The 22,732-nt window shown below is 44.7% G+C and overlaps 1 protein-coding gene across 2 annotated transcripts in view; it reads right to left on the bottom strand.

Annotated features, from left to right (window-relative positions):
* LOC138526459 (zinc finger protein 391-like) overlaps nt 1–22,732 on the bottom strand; it is a 378,250-nt gene that overhangs the window by 326,802 nt on the left and 28,716 nt on the right. For both annotated transcript variants that reach the window (XM_069637238.1, XM_069637237.1), the window contains exon 2: nt 12,025–12,151. In XM_069637238.1, the coding sequence (XP_069493339.1) occupies nt 12,025–12,151 (127 nt within the window). The remainder of the gene's footprint in view (nt 1–12,024; nt 12,152–22,732) is intronic.

Genomic DNA, 22,732 nt, shown 5'->3' with positions numbered 1-22,732 from the left:
GCCACGATTTATAAGGCAATATCTACAACGGTAGGCAATAATCTCAAAGAATAGAGGTAGAGTATTTACCTGGTTGGAAAGTGAAAGGCATGCTCACAAATAACAAAAACCACTTAAACATGGCAAGATGATTCAAGCTATAGACAAACTTGTGTCAGAAAATGACCTGATAATCCATTGGAGGAAAATACGTGGTCATTTGAAAACAGCAGGTGAGGATAAGGATCAAAATAAGGCAGATCAGTTACCCACAATTGGAGCTGTAATGGGGGAGTTATTTCCTATTGAACACCTGCTTGGTGAAATACAGGTAGACGCTATAACACACTCCAAGACTCCAAAAGCAGTTCAGCAGCCTGTGGCACAATGGAGTTTTGATACCCCAGATCAGGACCTGATCAAAGCGCAAAAGGAAGACCTTATTCTAGGCCTATTTTATAAACGTTTGCTAGACACAGAACAAAATCCTCTGACTGAAGAGGCCTGCAAAGGGAAAGAGGATTAGAGAGTGTTATTAAAAAACAAAAATCATACCTTGCCTATCGTGGGAGGACCAACTTAACTACAGCGTACACCGCAGAGCAGTGAGCGGAGCTTGAGACGAGGTTGAGGCGGTCTCCGGCAGCAGCAGTCTCTCTACCTTGCCTATCGTGGGAGGACCCACTTAACTACAGCGTACACCGCGGAGCGGTGAGCGGAGCTTGAGACAAGGTTGAGACAGTCTCCGGCAGCAGCAGTCTCTCTACCTTGCCTATCGTGGGAGGACCCACTTAACTACAGCGTACACCGCGGAGCGGTGAGTGGAGCTTGAGACGAGGTTGAGACAGACTCCGGCAGTCCGCGGTAGTCCACGGCAGCCCACGGCAGCACAGCCCTTTGAATGGAGACTTGCGAGCCTTGCAAAACTTTGCATGAAACTCTAATTAGCACTCCTAACCCGCTGGAACTTCAACCCGAGATGCAGCAGAGCAGCGCTTATTAAGTAGTAACTTTAAGTCTACGGACCCTGTGACACTGAAACCCCCGGCAAAAAAACCGAAGGCACAACGAAATACTTATTTGGCTTCCATAATGCCAGAAGAAAATCCAGCAGTCCGATTCGACTTTGAAAACCCTTTTGACGGAAGCCAGCGTTCACCCTTTGTTTCATGCTCGACACCCATGGAGCCCTTACTTAACGCTGTTGAATCAAGTGAAATTATGAAAGACACAAAAACAACAAACGTAATAAACACAAGAACTCAGCTCTCCCAGCACGACCTCAGGGAATTGACATTTTCCACCCCTGCGGTCCGACCAAGTTTCTCGTACGTTTCCCCTAGCAACTGCATCCCCCCACCCCGAACTCCCCGTCTTACCTGCTCAGCAGACTACGAACACCGAAGACTCTCGGGACCTACGGGACTCACGGGATCTTCGCAACGCTGCAGTTCCCGCATCGCAGCAATTACCCAACGCACTGGAATCTCCTCCCTCCTCTCCTTTCAACGTCAGCTCGCAGCCTGCTCAGCCTTCCCGCCAGGCCCTCACGGTGGCAAGAGGTGTGGACGATTTGACTGTCAGAGGACGGTCAGCGTCCGCCCCGTGCTTGCAGCCTGGGCTGAGCCAGAGGTCGCGGGAGACTATACAGTCGCTGAAGAAAGTGAAAGCAAAAGTGAGGGGGAACAGGATCAAATCTTGCCGGCTCAGACTTCACCTCACGACAGTGGCCATTATCTCCCAATCCCGGCCCCGCGAGCACCGCCGGAAACCCAGCTTCCGGCTGCAATTCAAACAACCCAAACAGCCGGCGTTGTCGTGCCCCCGCAGGGGACCCCCTGTCCGCTAGTGAAACCATCAACATCTACAGTTCTAACTCTGGCCCAAATCCACGCAGCAATGGAGCAAGCTGCTCCAGCAAACCCGCCAAGGGAGCAAAGCGAGGGGGACCATCCAATCTCCTAAAACCCCCCCTCGTTAAAAATAAGCAAAGCCAGCACTATTAAAGCATCTTACGAAATCATTGAAGCACTGCCAGAGGTATTCGTCCCCGAATTCAATGACCCTCAAACCCTGGCGTCGAACGACAAACAAGATGCTCAATCTAAAAAAAACACAAAACTCAAAAAGAAAATACAGGAAAAAGGATACAGGGAAGAAAATCCTCCCTCGCCCGCTGTTATCTTCGGCTCTTAAGGATTTCTTTAAAAAACAGTGCAAAAGAAAGTTAGATGAGGCAAACGAACTTTCGGATGTGGAAATTTTGGAGGCAATCCAAGACCTCCCACCAGCCACCAAAGCTCGAAAAACAACACCACAAGCAAAAAAAACAATAGACCCCCTTGAGTACCGACAAAAGCAATTTAGACCCAAGCAATGCAGAGAAAAGGGGAAGGAAACCAACAAAGGCAATAAATGGGATTACAGAAGCTAACCCAAAAGAGGTCATACCAAGCACCCTGGCCGCTATCTCACAGCCTACACCTCCACTTACTCTAGGCTTAAACAGCTTGGGAAAATCCGAAGCAGCAGACATTATCAAAACTTCCTTGCCTCCCCAAGAGGAAGACCCAACTGGCACCCAGTTGCCATCAACCATAGAAAACATTCTCAAAGAAAAATCTTTTGATGGAATTACACTGTCGCCTCTCCCAGCCCCAAATCCCCAATCATTACTTGGGACTCAACAGAAGACCCAAGCTCCTCAAGTCCAGCAAATTTTGAAACCTAAAAATCTAGATCAACCTACTCACACAGAGGAAAGTATATGTCTACCACCACCAACATCGCCATCCACACCTCGAACACGATCTCCTCCAAGAAATAGGAGACTTAGCGAAATAGCTTCCACAAACCCAAAAGACTCACCATCTAAAAAAATCAACTTGGCCACCATTATGTCGGCTATAACAATAGCTCTAGCCCCATCTGGGAAGCTCTACGAAAGTATCAACGATTCGTTAAACGACAGCATCACAGTTACAGCAATGATGCACACCAAACTGATATTCGTGGAAGGATTTATCACTGCTCTGGACCAAACCAACAAGAAGCATAGAGAAACATGGGACCTGAAGCTGTCAGTTTTGGAGGAGAAACTACGACTCCTCCAATCCACAAGCCATAAAAAAACCACTCAGATGACAAAGAAACCCAGACCTCATGCCAACCACAAACCATTAAAACGGCTCCCCTTTTTGATACTCAAAAAAACAAAAATTCCCCACAACCAACGGCGACCACGAAACCGGCACTCAAAAATGTAGCCTCTACAATAGCAGCAGCTCCAACGGCTAAAAAACCTTTATTGAAGCTATCCAGAAGCCCTCAACACGACTCGAGTGCAAGGTGCAAAGAACCGACACCAGACCCAGCAACAAGTTCAAATGGAAACCCTAAAGAAACTAGAAGAGCGACCTCGCATGAACTGAACGAACCCGAAAACATTATCAACTCTGCGACTCATCCTATCCTCTCACCAAGATCGGCAGACGAATTTATCTGTCAAAGTTCCTTGATCGATCTGTCACAGCATGAGGACTCAGCAGAAATCTGCGAGCTCGACACAGAAACTGAAGATAGCCCTGGAAACCAAATTCCAATCGAATCGCCATTAACAAAAAAAAAACACTAGCAAATCTCCACTCTCTATCCCGGGCACGCGGTCATCTAAAACAAACCAGGCGAAAGACATGAGCATTAAACAATTATACCAAAAACTAAAATCTACCCAATCTAACTCCTCGACTAGACATTCGCTTATTAAAGACAGAAAGTCTTCAATCGAATACCGAAGCGGACCGTCTTCAAAACCTAAAAGCAAGTCTGCAGACTCTGTGCGCCTGTTTAAAATCGAACAAAAGCCACTCGAAGATCATTACATGATCCTGAATAGAAGAACCGTCCTCAAGATCCTCAAGCAGGTCGATATACTTAACACCTTAAAATCTGATGACTTCACGCTCATAGAACCCTACCACAGAAACAAGCAAGCAAAGGCATTCCTACACATCAAAAGCCTGGCGCTCCGGGAGATTCCCCAAGAAGTCTATGCAAAATTGGATAATGCGGGCTTCATCTTGACGGAGATCCACACAGCAAATACCAACAAGAGCCAAGCGGAAAATTCCCAAAAAATCCCGGCAAAAAACTACAGATACAAATCTCAAACTGAGGACCTGTACAGATTGAAAAGACGGGGAAGAACACCGTCTCGTCGGGAAAACTTTGGCCGCAACGAACGCAGATATTCGGGGAAATATCCGAACAGATCGGACTACTCGAAAGAACAACATCACACCAATGAGAGAATTGAAGAAAAAAGTGACCCAAGAAAGTACAAAGAGTACCACAAAGAACGAAGACCTGCATCACCAGATCACCTTGTACGCTCAAAACAAACTGGAGACCAGTCTACTCCCCATCCAGACATCAAGTCAACAAAAAGCACATGGTCTTGGTTATGAGATGCCTTTACACCAGGCCTGAAAAGATAGCAGCAAACGAGGGGAGCCAAATCTCTACCGCGGCTGCCCTAATCGAACTACGAAGCTCTTCAGAACTCTACCATATCCATAGCTTCACCTGGAACACCAGAGGCCACACGCACCTAACTAAAATGGGTAGCTACAACCTGGGGGTCCACGATATTCTTTGCCTTCAAGAAACTTGGTTACTGAACAAGCCCGCTTTAGACGGCTACACCATTGAGATCTCGTCTGCCCTAAAAGGTCTGTTTGGCAGACCATCCTCTGGCCTACTGACTGCTATCCGAACGGGATCGAACATAACTATCAACAAGACAATAGCAGCTACCTATGCATTTCTGGCAGTACTCATAACAACGAGCGATGAAAACTCTTCTGAAGTTTGGGCGATTATCAACGCCTACTGGAACCCCCAAAAAACTTCTTCCGGTAAATTTTGTGACAAAGCAGCTAACATCATCGATGAAATAATGATCAAACACGAAACCTCGAACATCCTTATCTGTGGAGACCTCAATGCTAATTGCTTGAACCTGTCAGAGTTAACACCGACGGCAGAAAGAGGAAAAATGTGGATCACGTTAATGAACTCTAAAAACCGTCGAAATGCTGCAAAATCTACTAATCAAACTCCAATTCCCACATGGGAGCGGGATCAATCTAGAGCAAATCTCGACTATATCTTTGTTTGTGAAAAAATGTATTCGATTATAGCTTCCTTCCAAGTATTCAGAATGGAAGCTAGCGATCACAATCTGCTAAACCTCACCTGCAGTACCAGACGACGGGATCAGCAATTCTACAAGGTTGCAATTGAGACCAACACGCAGCTCTCTCGTCTACGCATGACCGAAAACGATATCAAAACTTTGTCAGATGAATATAAAATCTTAACCTCTGACATCAAAGCAGATAACGCAATCTTCAGGTCCAGCTACATCCGCTGCTTCTGACCTACAAAAAACCTCGAAAAGGGCTAGACAAGCAGGCAGGAAACCATAACTACATTTATAATCGGAGCCTAGTGATCAGGCGTCGTCTCTTAAGAAAATAAAAAAAAGAGGCTATGACTTCGAGCTCTCTTACGCTTTGGGAATCCTATCTTTTCGAGCTGAGACTCTATAAACAGGGAAAAGAAACATCAAATCAGCCCTCTACCAAGCCGATGGCAAAAATATGATCAAGATCATAGCCAACAAAAAAACTCGAGAGTTTTGGAAATTAGTCAACAACACCAAACCCCATCCGAATTCTCAGATGATAAACGCGGTCTCCGAAGAGTGTTGGATTAACCATTTCTCAAAACTGTTTGACCATCCTCCCTCCACCATCGAGAGGACAAAATCTTCTACCAAATCTAACTGGGTTGATCTCTCCAATATAGAAGATATAAGGTCTATCATTTCGAAATCGAAACTGTTGCGCGCTTCTGGGCCCGACGGTTTAGGAAATACTGATTTAAAGCAACATCCGGAGGCTTGGTCAGCGGTTCTGAGCATGATATTCAAAGACTGCAAAGAACGAAAGACAATCCCTAGCTCATGGAACCAAGTAATCATTGTTCCAATTTTTTAAAAAGGCATCAGGGAAGACCCCTCCAACTACCGTCCTATAGCCTTATTGGACGTCATCGGCAAAGTCTTTGCTACTAGCCTTTTGACCCACTTCCAGAACTGGTCAAGAATTTTTCTGGCCAGGGACCCACTGCAAACGGGATTCCAGAAAAACGCCAGTACAGGTGCCAATATAATGATTCTAAACATCCTGAAAGAAAAAGTTTTGCTAGGTGCCCCAAGAATCTTCCTCGCTTTCGTGGACTTATCCCAGGCCTTCGATAGAGTTGACAGATCGAAACTCTGGGCCAAACTGAAGAAGTGGAACTGCCCTAACCGGATCCTTGACCCGAATATCGCCTTAAACACCGATACCAGCGTTTCAGTCAGACTAAACCACCAAGGGCTACTCTCCAAACTCATACCATCCAATTGTGGAGTCAAACATGGATGCCCTCTTGCCCCTGCTCTCTTCATCTCCTTCCTTGGCGACTTCAAAGCTTCACAAGATCTGATTAGATCCTTTCCGCCTAAAATTGGAAATACAACGGTTACCAGACTTCTATACGCCGATGATCTCATCATTCTGGATCATACTCAGGTGGGCCTTCAACGCCAATTGGATAACCTGGCCCACTACACCAAGGAGAACAATTTGGAGATAAATAAATCTAAAACGAAAGTCCTGATTCTTCAGAAGCAGGGGCCAAAAAAAAGAGTCCTTGAAGTGGTTCCTTGACCACTCTAAAATTGAAACTGTCTCCACATTCAAATATCTTGGAGTCGACATTGACAGCACGAAAAGAGGTTTAAGTATGCAGGCAACCCTGTGGTCAAAAGCCAAAAACTTAACGGCCCAACTACGAGCAGTCGACAGAAAATACGGCAAATACAGTCTTCTACCGGCAATCCAATTCTATAAGTCAAAAGTAATTCTGGCATTAACTTATGGCATGGACGCCAGCCCCACAATTCCTTCGACCCTGTGGACCAAATTAGAAGGTTTTATCTGGAGAGCAATTTTGGGCCTACTGAAATCGACAGCTGTGGCACCTATAAAACGAGAACTTGGGCTGCTTTCCATGCAGACAGTGGTCACTCAGAGCACCATCCAACTCTACAGAAAAATCAGGAACCCAGAAAGCCTGGAAATATACAGGATGATTTCTGAAGAATTATCTAAAGGGAGCAACAAATTCCTCAACAACTGGGCCTATAAGCAAAAACGTATGCTACAAGACATAGCTTGCTCAGAAGAAGAACTTATCCAGAACCCTCTGAGAATAAAATAAAAAATTGAATGGCTCGATTGGATAAAAACAAATTACAATGCTGTGGCAAACAAACTGCTAGTCCACTTGCCACCAGTCTTCAATAAACTGAAACAGCCGATGGAATACTGTACTAAATACCCGAGCAAACTTCTTAAGAGAACTCAGTTAAAAGCCCGTCTAAATCTCTTACCGACACAAGAAGTCTTAGCCATCCGCTCAGCAACTGAAGAAAGATCCTGTAGACTCTGCAGAGATGCTCAATCCATAGAATCTATCAAACATCTCCTGATGGTTTGTCCCGCAATAGACCAAGAAAGAAAGGCCTTCCTCGGTCCTGTGTACGAATTGTCTTACGTCGTTGACGACAACATTTGGTGGAACCGCCTCATCACGGGAGCCCAAACAAGGTGGTTTATAGCAGCTACCAAACTGATAACCATTGCATAAGAGAAGATGTCGCAAATGATACAGAAGTAAACCTTCGGAAAAGCCTCCCTCTTCGCTTTTCTTCGCTTTCTTGGCCTTCTTTGAGAAATCACCAATTACGCAGAAATGTCCTTTGTGTAACTTCAAGAACTTCAAGAACTAAAAGCTTTTTTTGTAAAAATCTAAATTGATTATATACAAATAAAAAATAAAACAAAAATAGAAAATTAGATTACAAGACGGACTGAAGATTACAGAATCTGTGTCAGGCCAAATCCAATGGGTAGTGCCTTTGTCATTTCGGTAATTTTCGATGTTACATCATGCCCACAAAGACATAACTGCAGGACACAGAGGTCCACAAAAAACTTTGGAAATTTTAAAAGATTACGCCTATTGGCCACACATGTCCCAAGATGTTGAGCTCTACACCAGAGGGTGTTTGGTGTGTGCACAGTTTCAATCTGTGTCACCGGCTCATAGAGCACCGTTGATGAAAAGGAGCTTGACACTCCCATGGTCTGATTTACAAGTCGACTATATCGGGCCATAAGAAGATCGTTAAGGTTAAACAGGTACATGCTGACAGTAACTTGTGTAATTTCCAAATGGGTGGAGTGCATTCCAGCTGCAGACTGCAGTGCACAAACGGCGGCCACTTTACTTGTAAATCATATTTTTTCAAGATTTGGTTTACCTCAAAGAATAGAGTCAGACCATGGAAGTCATTTCACTAGTGCATTAATAACAAAAATATGGCAAATCTTGGGTGTGAAGCGAAAGCTACACATTTCTGACCAGCCCTCCTCTTCAGGGGGAGTGGAACGGTGTAACAGATCAGTGTGTAGCTGAAGCAGTATCAAGTTGGGATTTGCGGCTTCCATTGGTACAAATGGCTATCAGGTTGACGCTCTCTAAATCGACAAATATCAGCCCCCATGAAGTATTGACAGGAAGGAAAATGGTTCTCCCACACACTTACTTTACAGAACAAATGAACAGGTGCGTGTAATTGCGTCCACAATTCATGAATATGTGGAAGAATTGAGAAAGCACTTGCAATATGCATTTGCGCAGCAAAATTTGAAAAATGCTGCTGACAGTGCAAAGACATATTATGATAGCAAGGCATCTGTGAGAGAATATGCAATAGGAGAACAGATTTACAAGTTTAATTTCGGCAAGGGGAAACATAAAAACTCTGCATTTGTTGCAGCATAGAATTGTAGATAAGGTTTCACCTGTGGTCTACAGAATTGCTAAAAAGGAGGGAGAATTAACAGTGGAACAGTTTGTCCATGTTAATCAAATTAAGCCCCGTCACCCGAAACATGAAGTGAAAAGACTAGAGCGAGTTGAAACTAGCAGGGAGTAAAAAAATAAAATAGAATTGCCATAGCAGGTGAATAGGTGTAAATGGTGTGAAGATGTCAAAAGGAGATTTAAAGAGGTAAAAGAAAAGGTAGTGGAAAAAATACAAATAGACAAATAAGGGAAAAGAGTGTTGTGTTTGAGGCTTTTATCTGAAAAATACCATGTGATAGTAGTGTGATTACTTCATGTTATTTTTTCAGTATTCATTCAGAAAATGTCTTGGCTGCATGTCATGTTATTTCTATAATTTGCATTTGTGTGCATGACAAAATTTGGTTTCAGATGCTCCAGTGAGAAAGGAAAGTAAAAGGTTTGATGTGCTTGATACTTAAGTTGTCTTTTCTTTTTACTCTAGAAAAATAATAGTTTTCCCCGTCAACGGCGGATCCTTGAGGCGCCGGATCCTTGGAGGATACTACTGGATCAGATTCCCTTGGAAAGCCCTGGGACCAAAGAAGGGGGTGAAGATGATGATTCCAAAAGATATGGAGATGATGACCCCTAAGTCCCAGAATGGAGGAGTTCCACCAAGAACGGTTTATCACGGACTATGTTTATCACAAATTCATTCTTATCACAAACTGACTTTTTAACTGGTTTTTGAATTTGACTGAAGTAAATGACACAGTTTTGTTAAATGTATGTTTTATGAAAATGATTTTTTTTAACAAAAAGAAGATAAAAAAATGGCTCACCAATTGAAAAAAGATAAAAGATAAAGGTGATCAAAAGATAAAAATTCAACAACAAAAAAAGAAAAAAGAAAAAAGAGAATATTCAAAAGACAAAAAACAGATCACCAATAAAAAACTAAAAAAGATAAAGGTGATCAAGGGATAAAAAAGATACACAAACAAAAAAAATGATTTTTTTATTCTTTCTTAAAGATATTGTTGTTTATTTTTTTATCAAGACCCATATTTCTTTTGCTCAAGTCTAGAAATGTATACATAATGTTTCTTATGTATGAATTATGCCATTTGCGTGTTATTTATTTGCGACTGATGAGAGAAGATTCAGTAGGGAGAAGCACGTGTGTTTTAAAACATCTGTATTTGTTTTTCCTGCAGTGATTTCGGGTTAAATCCCAGCAGTAAAAAAAGGAGGGAGTATTGGAGTAGAGGCTATGAATTTTAATGGTGAGACTCTACATTTCAACGGTTAGGTTTATCATTTTAGCATGCACATGTTAGGGTGGGTTTGAACTGCAACTGGGCCTAGTGTGAAAGTTATTACTAGACTCAAGAGTGGGAGTCTCAGGCAGAATTAAAGAGATGCCAATGCACAGAGCACATGTTTGAAATTGCACTTTGCTTCAGGATGATATTCCAATGAACGGAGCTGCACTAATATAATAGTAACATAAATTAACATACTAACCCAACCCCAGTTAACAGGGAACTGAATCCCTTAATAACATTTAGCACAGTAAGGATTATTTCTACGAGGTAGAAACCTAGGGACTACCAGCAACCTGGTCCTTTGTACTGTGTTCTTAGTGTCCGAAGACTATTAAAATGATGTAAAGAACAAGGCCTGGATGAGGGACAATGTTTAATTTCTGGCACTGAACACTATTAAAACAATCAATAGCAAATGGCATATTCTGCCAAGCCATGGTGACCAGAAATGTTTAATGACAACCCAGACTGTGGTACAAAGCTATATGAATGTGTGAAACAACCACCACATCGAACGTCTGCTTGTGCTGGAGGACAAATTCACAACAAACTCCTAAGTGGTGACCTTACACACAATAACCGCAGAGGCAGTGCGGTCCAAATGGAAAAATATTCTTCGAACCACAAACTTTGAAAAAAATATAAAGTCTATGGATTGACCCCTGTTACAAAAGAATATTTAGTGAGAATAGTAAATCACTCGTATTCATCACAGAGTTTAACAATCATGATCAGGAAACAAGAATTCTCAGTTTCTTGAAAGAACACACGACTTTATATTTTGATCAAGGGTGTTTCTGTGGCAATTATGTTTTGAATAACTAGGAGTACCACCATAGCTGCACATCCATCATCAATGCTGACCAGGATAGACTGAGCTGCCAGTGAATAAAGAAAAAAAATCCATGACAGAGGAAGCCAATATAGGACAATTTAGGCTATGGGCACAATATCAGGGAATAAAGCAATTGTGAAAAAACAAACTTCTGCAAGGTAAATTCAAAATGCCATTTGATACCAGGCCACTGCTTATTACACAGAACATTAAAAAAAAAGAAATTACAAGTGAAAGGGCACAATACTAGTGTCAACAATGATCTACTTCGATTGGAGGATAATGATGAGTAAGAAGAGTGCAATAACCTGGAATGTATGAGTAATCCTGAACGACTACCAACCAGATCAAGGAAACCCATCTAATGGAACCAATAGTACCAGCAAGCATAAGACGTGTTAGGGTTCCACTCCAAAAGTACCCGAGACACAATACTACCTATGACCAAGAGCGTTCACCAATGACAGACTGTCATTCAAGAATAAAATTACCAGCCAACAGAGAAACAGAAAATCTGTTTTTTTGTGTTTTCTTTAAAGGAATGTTATATTGTGCTACTGTTTTTAAATGAGTTGCCACACTCTCTCAAAAGTAACCCTTAGGATGCAGCAGGCACTCAAGCAAATAGCTGGCATTCACGCCCCTGGATGTGCTTCACAAGCAGGTTTCCAAGAGGCAGGTGACATCAGAGGATGACATATTAGCTGGGCATCATTATTTTTACACTTTAAATCCTAAATATATAATGACAATACATTCTAAAATAGAGAAAGCACTAAGTCCTATTTGATCTGAAAAAATCTTTAACTCACATCAAAAACATTAAACACAAATAATGTCAGACAACCCTGAATGGGACTTTGATCTGCCAATGCATGTATTTGTATTCTCTGCAACAAAAAAAATGTACTTCACCCAAAGAATTGAAAGCTCGGTGGAATTCTTTCATGACGCTGGTGTAAAGTTCCTTCTGCCATGTGTGTAGAAGCTTCCACTCCTCCTCGGAGAAACGAGCAGCAACATCACAAAATGTAAGTGGAGCCTGGAACAGAAAGTTTTCAAATAATATATTATTTGTATTCCTAAAGTCCATTGTCTACAAACGTCAGTGTATACTTATGTAAGGCAGGACACATTTTAATTCACTTTACAGTCAGAATTGTTATGATGTGATAACATTAAATACAGAGAAGGCCTGCATTTATACATCAGTGTATTGTTTTTCAATGTAATAATGTATGATAAAGTTTTTATTTAGAGGTCTATGTCAGATTTCTCATGCGTCTCAGCTCTGGAATAATAGCTATTGTTGGGATGCATGCTCAGATGCCACCCCTCTTAGACTATTTAGATTTAAAAAAAAAACTAAAATATGGAGAATGGGTACAGAACGGTGTGGGGAAGGAGGGTGCGTCATGGATGGAAATGACTGGCGGGAGTGGGAAATCACATAGGGGGGACTAACCAGTAGATTTGCAATAGAATTACGTAGGATACATTAGATACACACGGTAGCTATAACACAAAGTAGTGCAGCGTTTAAGAGTAGGCCTGAATCCTCTAAGGTCGTGTTGAAGACACAGAACAACAAGGCTTCATCCCTTGCTTAAAGATCACATTCCGATTCCCAGGTGCGGCAAGGAACACGCATGTCCACCCACATCAGTTAGCCTTTGAACAAATAGGCAGGAATGTGTGCAGCTGAACAGGTGAGGGGCTGCAGCCTCTCAGACCTGAGCTGAACCTCCTTGAGTTCCGGAAATTGTTCAAAACTCTGCTCTTATCTACTTATTTTCCTCTTTCCCTTGCCTGATAATCACCCCACTGCCGCTGCGACCGGTGGCCTGATCCTCATGAATCTCACTGGATCCCAGGGCCTTCTACCCAGTCAAAACCAGCACGCCCTCCCTTTGCACTGCTCTTACGGGGCCCTGCTTGGCAGCTCCACATCCCACCCTTGTGAGTCGCCTGTACTGGCACTTAGCCTGAGGTTCTCCTCCTTGGCTCCCCTTAGCACTTCCCTCCTGGGCACTCCTCCAGCACTTGTCCACTCCTCTGCTCCTCCTTCCATCCCCATCCCCTGCACATCTCCTCAATGCACTTGCACGCCCACATGCCACAAGGCCTAGTAGGACCACAAAGGTATATTTACTGCTTTTGCCATGATTAATATTTCCCCTGTTCTCTTCCCATTTAGCCGTGTGGTGCATTGAAACACAATTCTGTTGTATAAAGCGCGGTATCCAGTTATTTTATCGAAAATATTTTTTCGAAATACAATTATGTCGAAAACATTTAGCCTAAATTTATTTTTTCCAATGTATTATTTTTTAGTTTATATTTTTTTTTTGTTTTGTAAGTAAAGAAAGGGTTTAAAAAAAAAGGGGGCTAGGGGGGGAACCCCCCCATTTAAAAATACAAAAATGACATTCAAAATATTTTTTTTCGCCGAAATGTTTTCGACATAATGACATTCGAAAAAATGCCATTCGAAAAAAATCACTATGAACCATAAAGCGCATTACAAATGCTCAATAAAATAAAAATAAATAAATAAAATAGCACAACGGTCATATTCTTGGGGGCGAGGCAGAGGTCTTGCAGCCCCCAGAATGATGGTCATTCTATTTGAACTACCAGATGTGCAGGAAAATGAGTCCTAAATCCTTCGCCAACTGGATTGATTAGTGGAACACTAGGTTTACCTCTGGGGAGGAGAACTGATAGAGGGGGAGCAGAGAACAACATGATCTGCGATTCGTACCAGGGGGAGCCAAGAGTGATGCCCATACAGTTGGGAGGGCATGATGGGGCGCCAACGTGTCTGGGATGAGAAGAGGTCTGCTTTGTTCGCAAGGACCAGACTGACCTCGAAGTTGTCTGCAAGTTCATGTTGAAAACCATGTGTATATCACGTGGTTAGGATTAAAGTTAGGGTGGTGCCAGTTGAATTTAACCAATTGCTTTGCAGTGCTTCAAGATGGATGAGGACGTTACTCACGTGTGGTAAGAATGGAAGAGAATGAGGGTGGGGTATAAAGACTGTATATTGGGTGTATCATGAGTGACGATTTTTGTGTTTATAACCTGAGTCTTCTACGGAGGATGACAGAGAGCACAATGGCAGTGGATTCATAATACCCGGTCGTCTTTTCTTTTTTGTATACAAAATAAAAGCTCTTGTCTTTCTGGAAAAAGGGTGCACATAGCCTTTTTCCCTAGTGGGTTGTATTTTCTTGGTCTGATAGCTGGGGAGTTACCCTACATTAATGGTGACCCCCCAACATGATCCAAGTAACCCCCGTGAGGATGGAGGATTCTTGGCCGCTCATCCAAAGGGGCTGCACCCACCTGCAGCGACCAGTCCCCTTTGTGCACAACCTTTGAGAGGTTTATAGGATCCGTGTTATCAGAATTCCTGTCTGTTCTTTGGAGCAGGCTGCTGTCCTCGGATTGTGCAGGCCGTTAACGGGACCCTGTGACAGAGGACTTGGGGTGACTGTGCAGATATAAGTGCACCCTCTTCTGAGAAAAACAAGTGTGGTATGGGGGAAAGTATGAGTGTTAGGGTGTGTGATGGAGAGTGGGTATATGTGTGCGGTGAAAAGAGATTGGATTGACGAGATAGAAAACCACATGTACTGTATATATTTTTTAACAGGTTTTCTATTACGGGTTGTGGAGTAACAGGACCCTTTCTTGAGGTAATTGGGAAGAAGACAGCGCTGTGGAAGGGAAATGAATATGGATAGAGGCTCTGTATATTTAGTGAGTCTGGGATCTCTCCGCTCAGCATAAAGGGTGGCGTGAGAACGATAAGTAGTAGTTGTTGTAGAAGTCATTGTTGGCCTGCAATCTCCTCGCCCAATATAAAGGGGGTGCTGGAAGGAAGAGTATCATGTATTGTGATTTTATTGTTGGTGATTTTTTATGGTGGTTAGAAGTGGCCGAAGTAAAGCCGACTGTGGTTTGACGTAGGAAGCGTGTGAGAAGAGTGTGTGTTTGTGTGTAAGGAGAGCGTGAAAGATGGTAAGTGTGGGGAGAGAGGGGAGTGCGGGCAGGAGTGTGGGCCACAAGAAGCGGGTATTGGGGAGGTGTACAGTTTTTTGGGGCGTAACAGGGGTGTTGAGAATACTGTAAAATAGCAATGGGGAGGTGTGGCTACAATGGAGCCAACAACACCGTTGGATTATATGTGTAAAGCTCTTCCTTTGTACCGAGACAACATTCTCAAGTACCATAAAGAATGGTTTGCAGAAACAAAGAGGGGGATGTTTAAGCCATGGCCACAGCAGGGGACAAATAATAGAGAGATACTAAGTCATATGTATACGTTTTTGACAGCTAAATATAAAGGAAGAAAACTAAAAAACAGAAAGGAAGTATTAGAATTATGGAAAATGATGGACAATTTGGATGATGGGTCTACAGATTCTCTTAAGACGATAAGTGAAGTGGCTACTCTGTGTAGTACAATTACCACTGTGACTACTGTTCTGAGTGCCCCTGTGGCCCCTACTGTAACAGACTGGTGCCCCTGTTAGGATGTTACCCCACATGTGCTGTGTTGGGATACACAAATCCTATGTATTTCCCTTTGCCCACCATGGCTCCCCCGCCACCCACGCCGGATCAATATCAGAATCTCCCTAACCACACAGCGTCAGGTTGAGAGTAAATTGACCCAATTAAAAATAGAAAGGAGGGATGGACAGCAGACTTCTGTAGGGATGGCTAAATGGAGGGCGGGAGATATATTATTACGAATAAATAGTCCCGCTATCAAAGATGTGCACATAGAGAAAGAAAGGCAAGAAAGGAGGAGGCGAGAGGAAAGATGGATTATGGTGCAGCAAGGTCAGAGGAAGAATATGACTATACACACGAAGGAGAAGAGGAGTGGGATAGGGTAGATGAGTTGGAAGTGGAGGAGAAGCCACCTGTGATTTCTCCACAAGTAGAACGTTTGTGGTGATCTAGTTTGCGGAATAGGTTTGTGCAGATGGCAGTAGCCAAGAGATAGTGATGGGAAAGAAAGTTGGTAAGATGGTGCAAGCACAGTTTCCATTACTACATAAGGGTCCAGGGAAAGCGCAGTACATACCATGGGCACATATGGACAAAAATAACCATATAAAGGTACTCCCATCCCTCAAAGCTGGAGCGGGCAGTTGGATATTTGCATTTGAGAAGCAAAAAGCTGGTACTACCTTGGCCATAGTGGATTTGAAAAGTTTGCTTGTGTTGATCCTGGGAGATCAGGCTAATGACATATGGGCTACAGCAGAGTACCCAGGTGTGAAGTTGGGTGACGGTAGCCATGATGGAGCACATTTTAACGACATCAGGCCTTAAGTATGGGCAGCACTACGGTGTGCATACACAGATACGCCTGATCTCCAGTCGATTATGCAAAGGGCAATGCGTGACGATGAGGATCCTGCCCAGTATACATTACATATACAAGAGATGTGACAGGCAGAAACGGGAGATTCATGGGATGGAGCGATTCCATTTTTTATTTCTGTGGTCAAAAGAGGCCTCCCGAAAGAGGTACAAAAGGTCCTTGACAAGGCCTGAGGTGGAGGGTTGGGCATAAATTCAGTCTATTATTATTCACCACTGTAAAGCAGCGAGCACAATCAGAGGAAGCAAAACTGGTTCAAAAGAAGTTAACAAAGGTCGCTTTGGAAGGGGATGTAGCGACATTACAATCAGAAGGGTTGGCTGACTTTAGGGCGACTCAGGCTGACATGAGTGCCGGTCCTGCGTGGGGAGGAGGAAACGATTGAACAGGTGGGTATTAGCATCAATATCAAGGAGGCTTTCCCGAGGGGTTTCAGCAGGGTAGAGGTTTTTTTTCACTAGCCCAGAGAGGGAGAGGAGGTTTTCGAGGGATGGGACGACGGTGAGGAGGAGCAGGTCAGTGCTATATGTGTGGGTGAATGGGTCATTTTTCAAGAGTATGCAGGAGTAGACAAGCGTATGCTTATTCCCAATAACAGATTTACCCTTACCCTCAGGGAGGTCCAGGCTCATACCCCCAGCCATACGGACAGTTACCCCAGGCAGCACCCTATGGATCGCCAATACCCGCTGCCCTGGCTGCTCCCTCACCATCTTTCCCACAGCTATTATCCCCTGGCTCCAGTAATGTACCACCATAAGCAGTACACCAAGGACAACAACAGGGCCACCACATGCCACTAATAATACTGTCCCAAGTGGCACAGTGATGCATTATCAGGGGGCCACTGTGGTCAGGGGGAAACCATTCATTTTTCCAGGGACAAATACTTATCCAGACTAGGACAGCACACAGAGAGCTTTAGTGTGTCCAGTCCAAGCAGTCTCCGCCGACCCAGAAGATGAACCCTTGGCAGGCATGGGGATAGGAAATAAACCATTAATTTCATGGTAGATACAGATGCGACCAAATCGTGTATTAGTGAGGGAGGATTCCCTTTATCAGGCGAGGTCATGGAAACGCAAGGCTACTCTTACCCAATTACCCATTAAGATAGGGGGCAGAGAGGTGTGTGCCCACTTGCTGTACTCTACCGTGACTCCGATCAACTTTCTGGGAAGGGACATCTTGAGTAAGCTCAACATGACCATCTTGCTCACAGAAAGGTGTGGTTAGTTTGACACCTTTCATTTGTGCTGCAAGGGTAATGCTGACTTTACATGCATTGGGCATTGAATCCGCAGCAAGAGCAATACCAGTGGCCCCTGCTCTGTTCCTATATGGCATCACAATAATACTCAGTGCAGTGCCACAGGTGGCAAACAAATATTGGCGAGTACCCTCTGGGTTTTTGTTCAGGCCTGCCCAGCCTCAGGGGGTAGTTGCAGGAACAATCATTGAACTTGACATAGAAGAAGTTCTAGAGGCAGAAGACAGGATTGTGTTGATAGCAGTTGATACGAATAAAGGAGTGGTGCACAGTTTTGTGTATTGAAGCAACAATACCAATGAAAAACATCTCAGATGAGGACTTGTTCAAGAATAGAGAAAATGAGGGGGAAATAATATTGGAAGTATTTGTCCCCTCTGAGATTATGATACAGTACAGACATGCACCTTGTCCTATGTTACTTGTAAGGAATTTTCCATCCTTTGCTTCTGCAGATTTGTCTCAGGTACCTGATAGGTTATGGACAAGTAATCCGCATGTTGTGCTGCTCTTAGGGAGTCTTGCGCTGATACATATTATCCTTGAAACCTGGTGCTGTGTTTCCTTGAGTGAAACAATGAGCCTCATTACGATCTTGCCGGTCCGGAAACAAGGGTGCTGGTAAGCTTACCGGCACCCTTGTTTCCGGACCGGCAAATTAAAAAACTGTAACCTGTAGGCTTAAAGTATTCTTGAACAAGTGCCCGGATACCTGCGGGTCTGGCGCGCGCTACAAATAAAACAAACAAACAAATAATTGTTTGCCAGCTGGGGCCGCTGCACCCGACAGGTCTGACCCTGCTGGGCGCATTGGCCCCTGTGGGAAGATTATTCACGTAAGTGCTGGCACCGTTAGCAACGGTGCCAATGCTTCTGTCTCCCCACTCCCATAAAGACCTATGGGACTCTATGGGAATGGGGAGTTACAAAATCTGGCAAATGACTTCCTGCGCCGCTGGGACTTGTAATGTTATGTTATGTTAACTTGTTATGCATACATTCGCCCAAGGGCATCATGGCACTGGAGGAGAGAGAGCAGAATCTGCTACAATCACAATCCTAAAACAGATAAGTTTTCAGCCCCTTTCTAAAGGTAAAATGATTTAAAGAGCTTTTTAAGGTCAGCGGGAGGCTATTCGATAGTCGAGCTGAAGCGACAGAGAAAGCTCGCCCGCCAATACGAGAGAGGCGGAATAAGGGCACAACAAGTAGGCCTGCAGCAGCAGAACCTAGAGGCCACGTGAGAAGGTAATGGGAGAACTTGTCACGAAGATACTCAGCACCTTGGTCATGCAGGGCACGGTCTACCAAGCAAAGGGCCTTAAAGGTGATGCGCTTAGCAACTGGCAACCAATGCAGAGAACGCAGCATAGGTGATATATGGGCCCCATAATGGGAGCCAGTGTCAACCCGAGCAGCCATATTTTGAAGGCACTGAAGTCGCTGTATTAAGCCCTTTGGTTGAGACAGATCTAGGGAGTTACAATAGTCTAAGAGACTGAGCACAAGAGCAGCAAACAGGCAGCGCCGCAGGCACAACACAACTCAGCCTGATCAAGATGTAAGCGCTTTAAAACACATTGGCCCTCATTACGACCCTGGCGGAAATCGAAAAACGATGGCGGAAATGCAATACCGCCATCGAATACCGCCCGTTGCGATTATGACCCGTCACCGTAAAGTACGATGCCATTAGCGACACCGTAGTGAACGCCAACGCTAACTGCACCAAGTACGCGCACACGCGCACTGCGAAACCGTAATTACCACCATGGCGCAACGGTACGGGAATTCTGACCCTAGCGGACATGTACCTAACGCCATCAAGCATGGCGGAAAGTACCATTCCGCCATGGTGAGAAGTACGGCATCGCAAACCAACCGTAAAAGGCCCTACTGAGTGCCTGTACACCACTCCCTGGCCACATTGCACAACTCGTCGTAGGTGCAATGAAGTCACACAATGCAACCAGTGAAATGTACAAGTCACCCATGCATGCCAACGAACAAATGAATGTAGGGGCTCCAAGTGCCTTGTGAGTGGCCATCCATATTAGCCATGGCACCATTGCCGTACTGATGCAGCACAGGCATGTGAAGCTCCAAGTACAGCAACATTAACTGAAAACTGAGACAAACAAAAACAGGCCCCCCATCGCTTGACACCAGTGCAAGGCAACATACAAAGCAGTATCCTGAGTGAGACTGCACCAGCCCTGTACTCCTGCCAGTAAACAAACCAACCAGCAGCATAAGCATGTACCACACAAGTTGGCAGAGTGACTGAGCAGCCAGGCACATCTCAAGAGGGGCCAATGGGAGCAGCAGGGCACAGATGGCACGAATACATAAGCTATTCCAATGGACATGACCTCAGTCTCCCTCCAAGAAACGCACGCAAACACAGGCACCTGTGACCAGCCATAATCTGAAAATCACATCATTCCACCAATCCACCTGGCTGACCGGCATCTGTTACACAAAAGCCATTCCCCCTCCCATGAGCATGACATCATCAAAACAGACATAATTGCAGCCCCTATCCCTGACCTTACTGGCCTTCGTAGGCAAATGCGCCCAGTACAGTACCACGCAACTATACTCAGAAGGCCGAACCCAAAGCAGATCTCCTCACAATACATCGCTTCACAAATAGGAATATGCTACATTACTTGCAAAGAATAACGCTACACGGTCAATATCATAATCAAAATTTAATGCACAACAAAATCACCCGGGCCATACAGCTATTAGGTCATGAACTCCAAATCATATCTCATAATTGTGGGCTGCATCCGCAATAAATGACCAGCTTCTTCTTGTGTGACGCCCTGTTCCTCCATGGTACACAGGGGCTACATTCACGTTCAAAAAGGCAACATGGAAGCGCCTAGAACCGCAGGGCCGTCCCATTAGGTAGGCACTAGTCCAGCTGAAAGCTCGAAATGTTGCTCCGAGCCACTAGTACTGCTTAAGGGCATGTGGGCCATTGGCGATCGTCCCATAAGATCGTAATGGTGCTCCACTGATTAACACGAAGCAGCAGGTGTCGGGAGTAAAAGCCATCTGCAGGAGTGGCATACAGATGGCAGCGGCAAAAGGGGAGGAGATACCTGTCACCCAAATGAAACGAAAAAGAATAGTATGGGCATCTGTACTCCATTTGAATTACTCACTTCAAAGATCACACTAAATCCACAGCCATATGCATGCTAGCCCACTCAAAAGGATTATTCGCACCCAAAAATCACTTGCGAATCATAACTATATAAATCGAAGTGAAAACACTATTACAAACGAGTGTTTGTGTGCATGCGTCTGTTAAAACAGAATCCATTAGATGGGATTAGTAACGTGCATAGACACAAGTGTTTGAAGGCGCGTCGAGACAGGGAGGGTTCAACAAGGGCAGATAGACGATGGTCCCACTATGGAAGCCCTGCATCACATAGCGCAGAGGAAGTTGATAGATTCCAAAAAGCCATGTACATGGCAGACTCTCTATTAAATCATCTGTCCATGCATCCATACATCATTCCCTCATCCCGGTATAAAAACGCCTGATTATTTACTCACATAACATTTGAAATTTCCATTGAATCTGTGCTTAATGCAGTCTGCAAAATCCACTGTGCTCCAGGCCGGAATTCTAGTGTTGTGAAGTAACATGTATTTGGGAACGTCCTGCCTTATCCTCCACTACGCTATTGCGCATCCCATACTATTCATATCAATCATTGCATTCTCGGCATGGCCCCTGTCCCAAGGACATTAAACAATAGAACTTTCTATCTGCAGTCAGACCTGTGGGCGTCTCCTCGCCGCTAGCTGGAAACCGAAAGCGCTGTCCTTCGAATTCCTCATTTGCAACATCACGTCGAAAAGGCATCTGTGACCGCTTGAAATCACAAATCCATCCATTTAGTGCGGCAGTGTGTGAAAATGGCAACTGGCTACACTCACAAATGGGACGCCCCGCCCGTCGGTGAACCGCGGTACAGCGCTGCATGAGGGTCCACCGTTAATCGAGTACTACGTTCCACTGACCCTTCACAAGTTTGTTCCCGACTGCAAAGATAGTATGTGAAACAATGGGAGCATAGCAGAATTAACATATGAAGCAATATCTCACTGCCATCGGGATGAAATACATGATTGCAATAGCAAGATGCCATGCGTCGATTTGCAGCGTTGTGTGCGGGACGTGCTCGCCCAAAGGGGATTGCAGCTTGCACAGGTGGAATGAATCACCACAGGTGGAGGCTATACAGCTTGGAAACACATAAATTGCACACCCAACCCCCTCCCACAACCACACCCACTCCAAAATGCTACCGGCAGGACTTGCGATGTTGGCCCTGGGGGACCTGATAGCACTGCAAGTACTCCAACTTCAAGAAGAAGACGAACACCTACTACTACAACAACCGGCCGCACAGAGGAGACGCAGGAGGAGGAGGAGGGCAAGGCAGGGCCAGCAAGGCCCACCAGCACAGCCACTACCACCACGCAGGCAGCCCGCAATCCCACGCCTCCGAGCACATCCGTTCAACCTCACTGATGAGCAGATCCACACCCTCTACCGTTTGGACCGGGACACCATAACCGCCATTGTGGACATGACACACGCTGACCTTGTCAGCATGATAGATAGCCCAACCGCCATCCCACCCCTACTGAAGGTGGTGTCTGTACTCCACTTCCTGGCCACAGGCACCTACCAGCACACAGTCGGACAGTTGCATGGCATTTCACAGCCACTGTTGTCACGGACACTATTGCAAGTGCTTGATGCCCTCCTGAAGCACGCAGACGACTACATCTCTCTACCACGCTCGGAGCAGGAAATTACGAACACAAAAGTGGGATTCCATGCACTTGCCGGCATACCGGGTTGCATTGGTGCCATCGACTGCACCCATGTGGAATTTGTTGTCCCACATGCC

Source organism: Ambystoma mexicanum, chromosome 7p, assembly GCF_040938575.1.
Source record: "Ambystoma mexicanum isolate Mex_15411 chromosome 7p, UKY_AmexF1_1, whole genome shotgun sequence".
Lineage (NCBI taxonomy): Eukaryota > Metazoa > Chordata > Amphibia > Caudata > Ambystomatidae > Ambystoma > Ambystoma mexicanum.
This window is presented reverse-complemented; position numbering and strand designations above follow the sequence as displayed.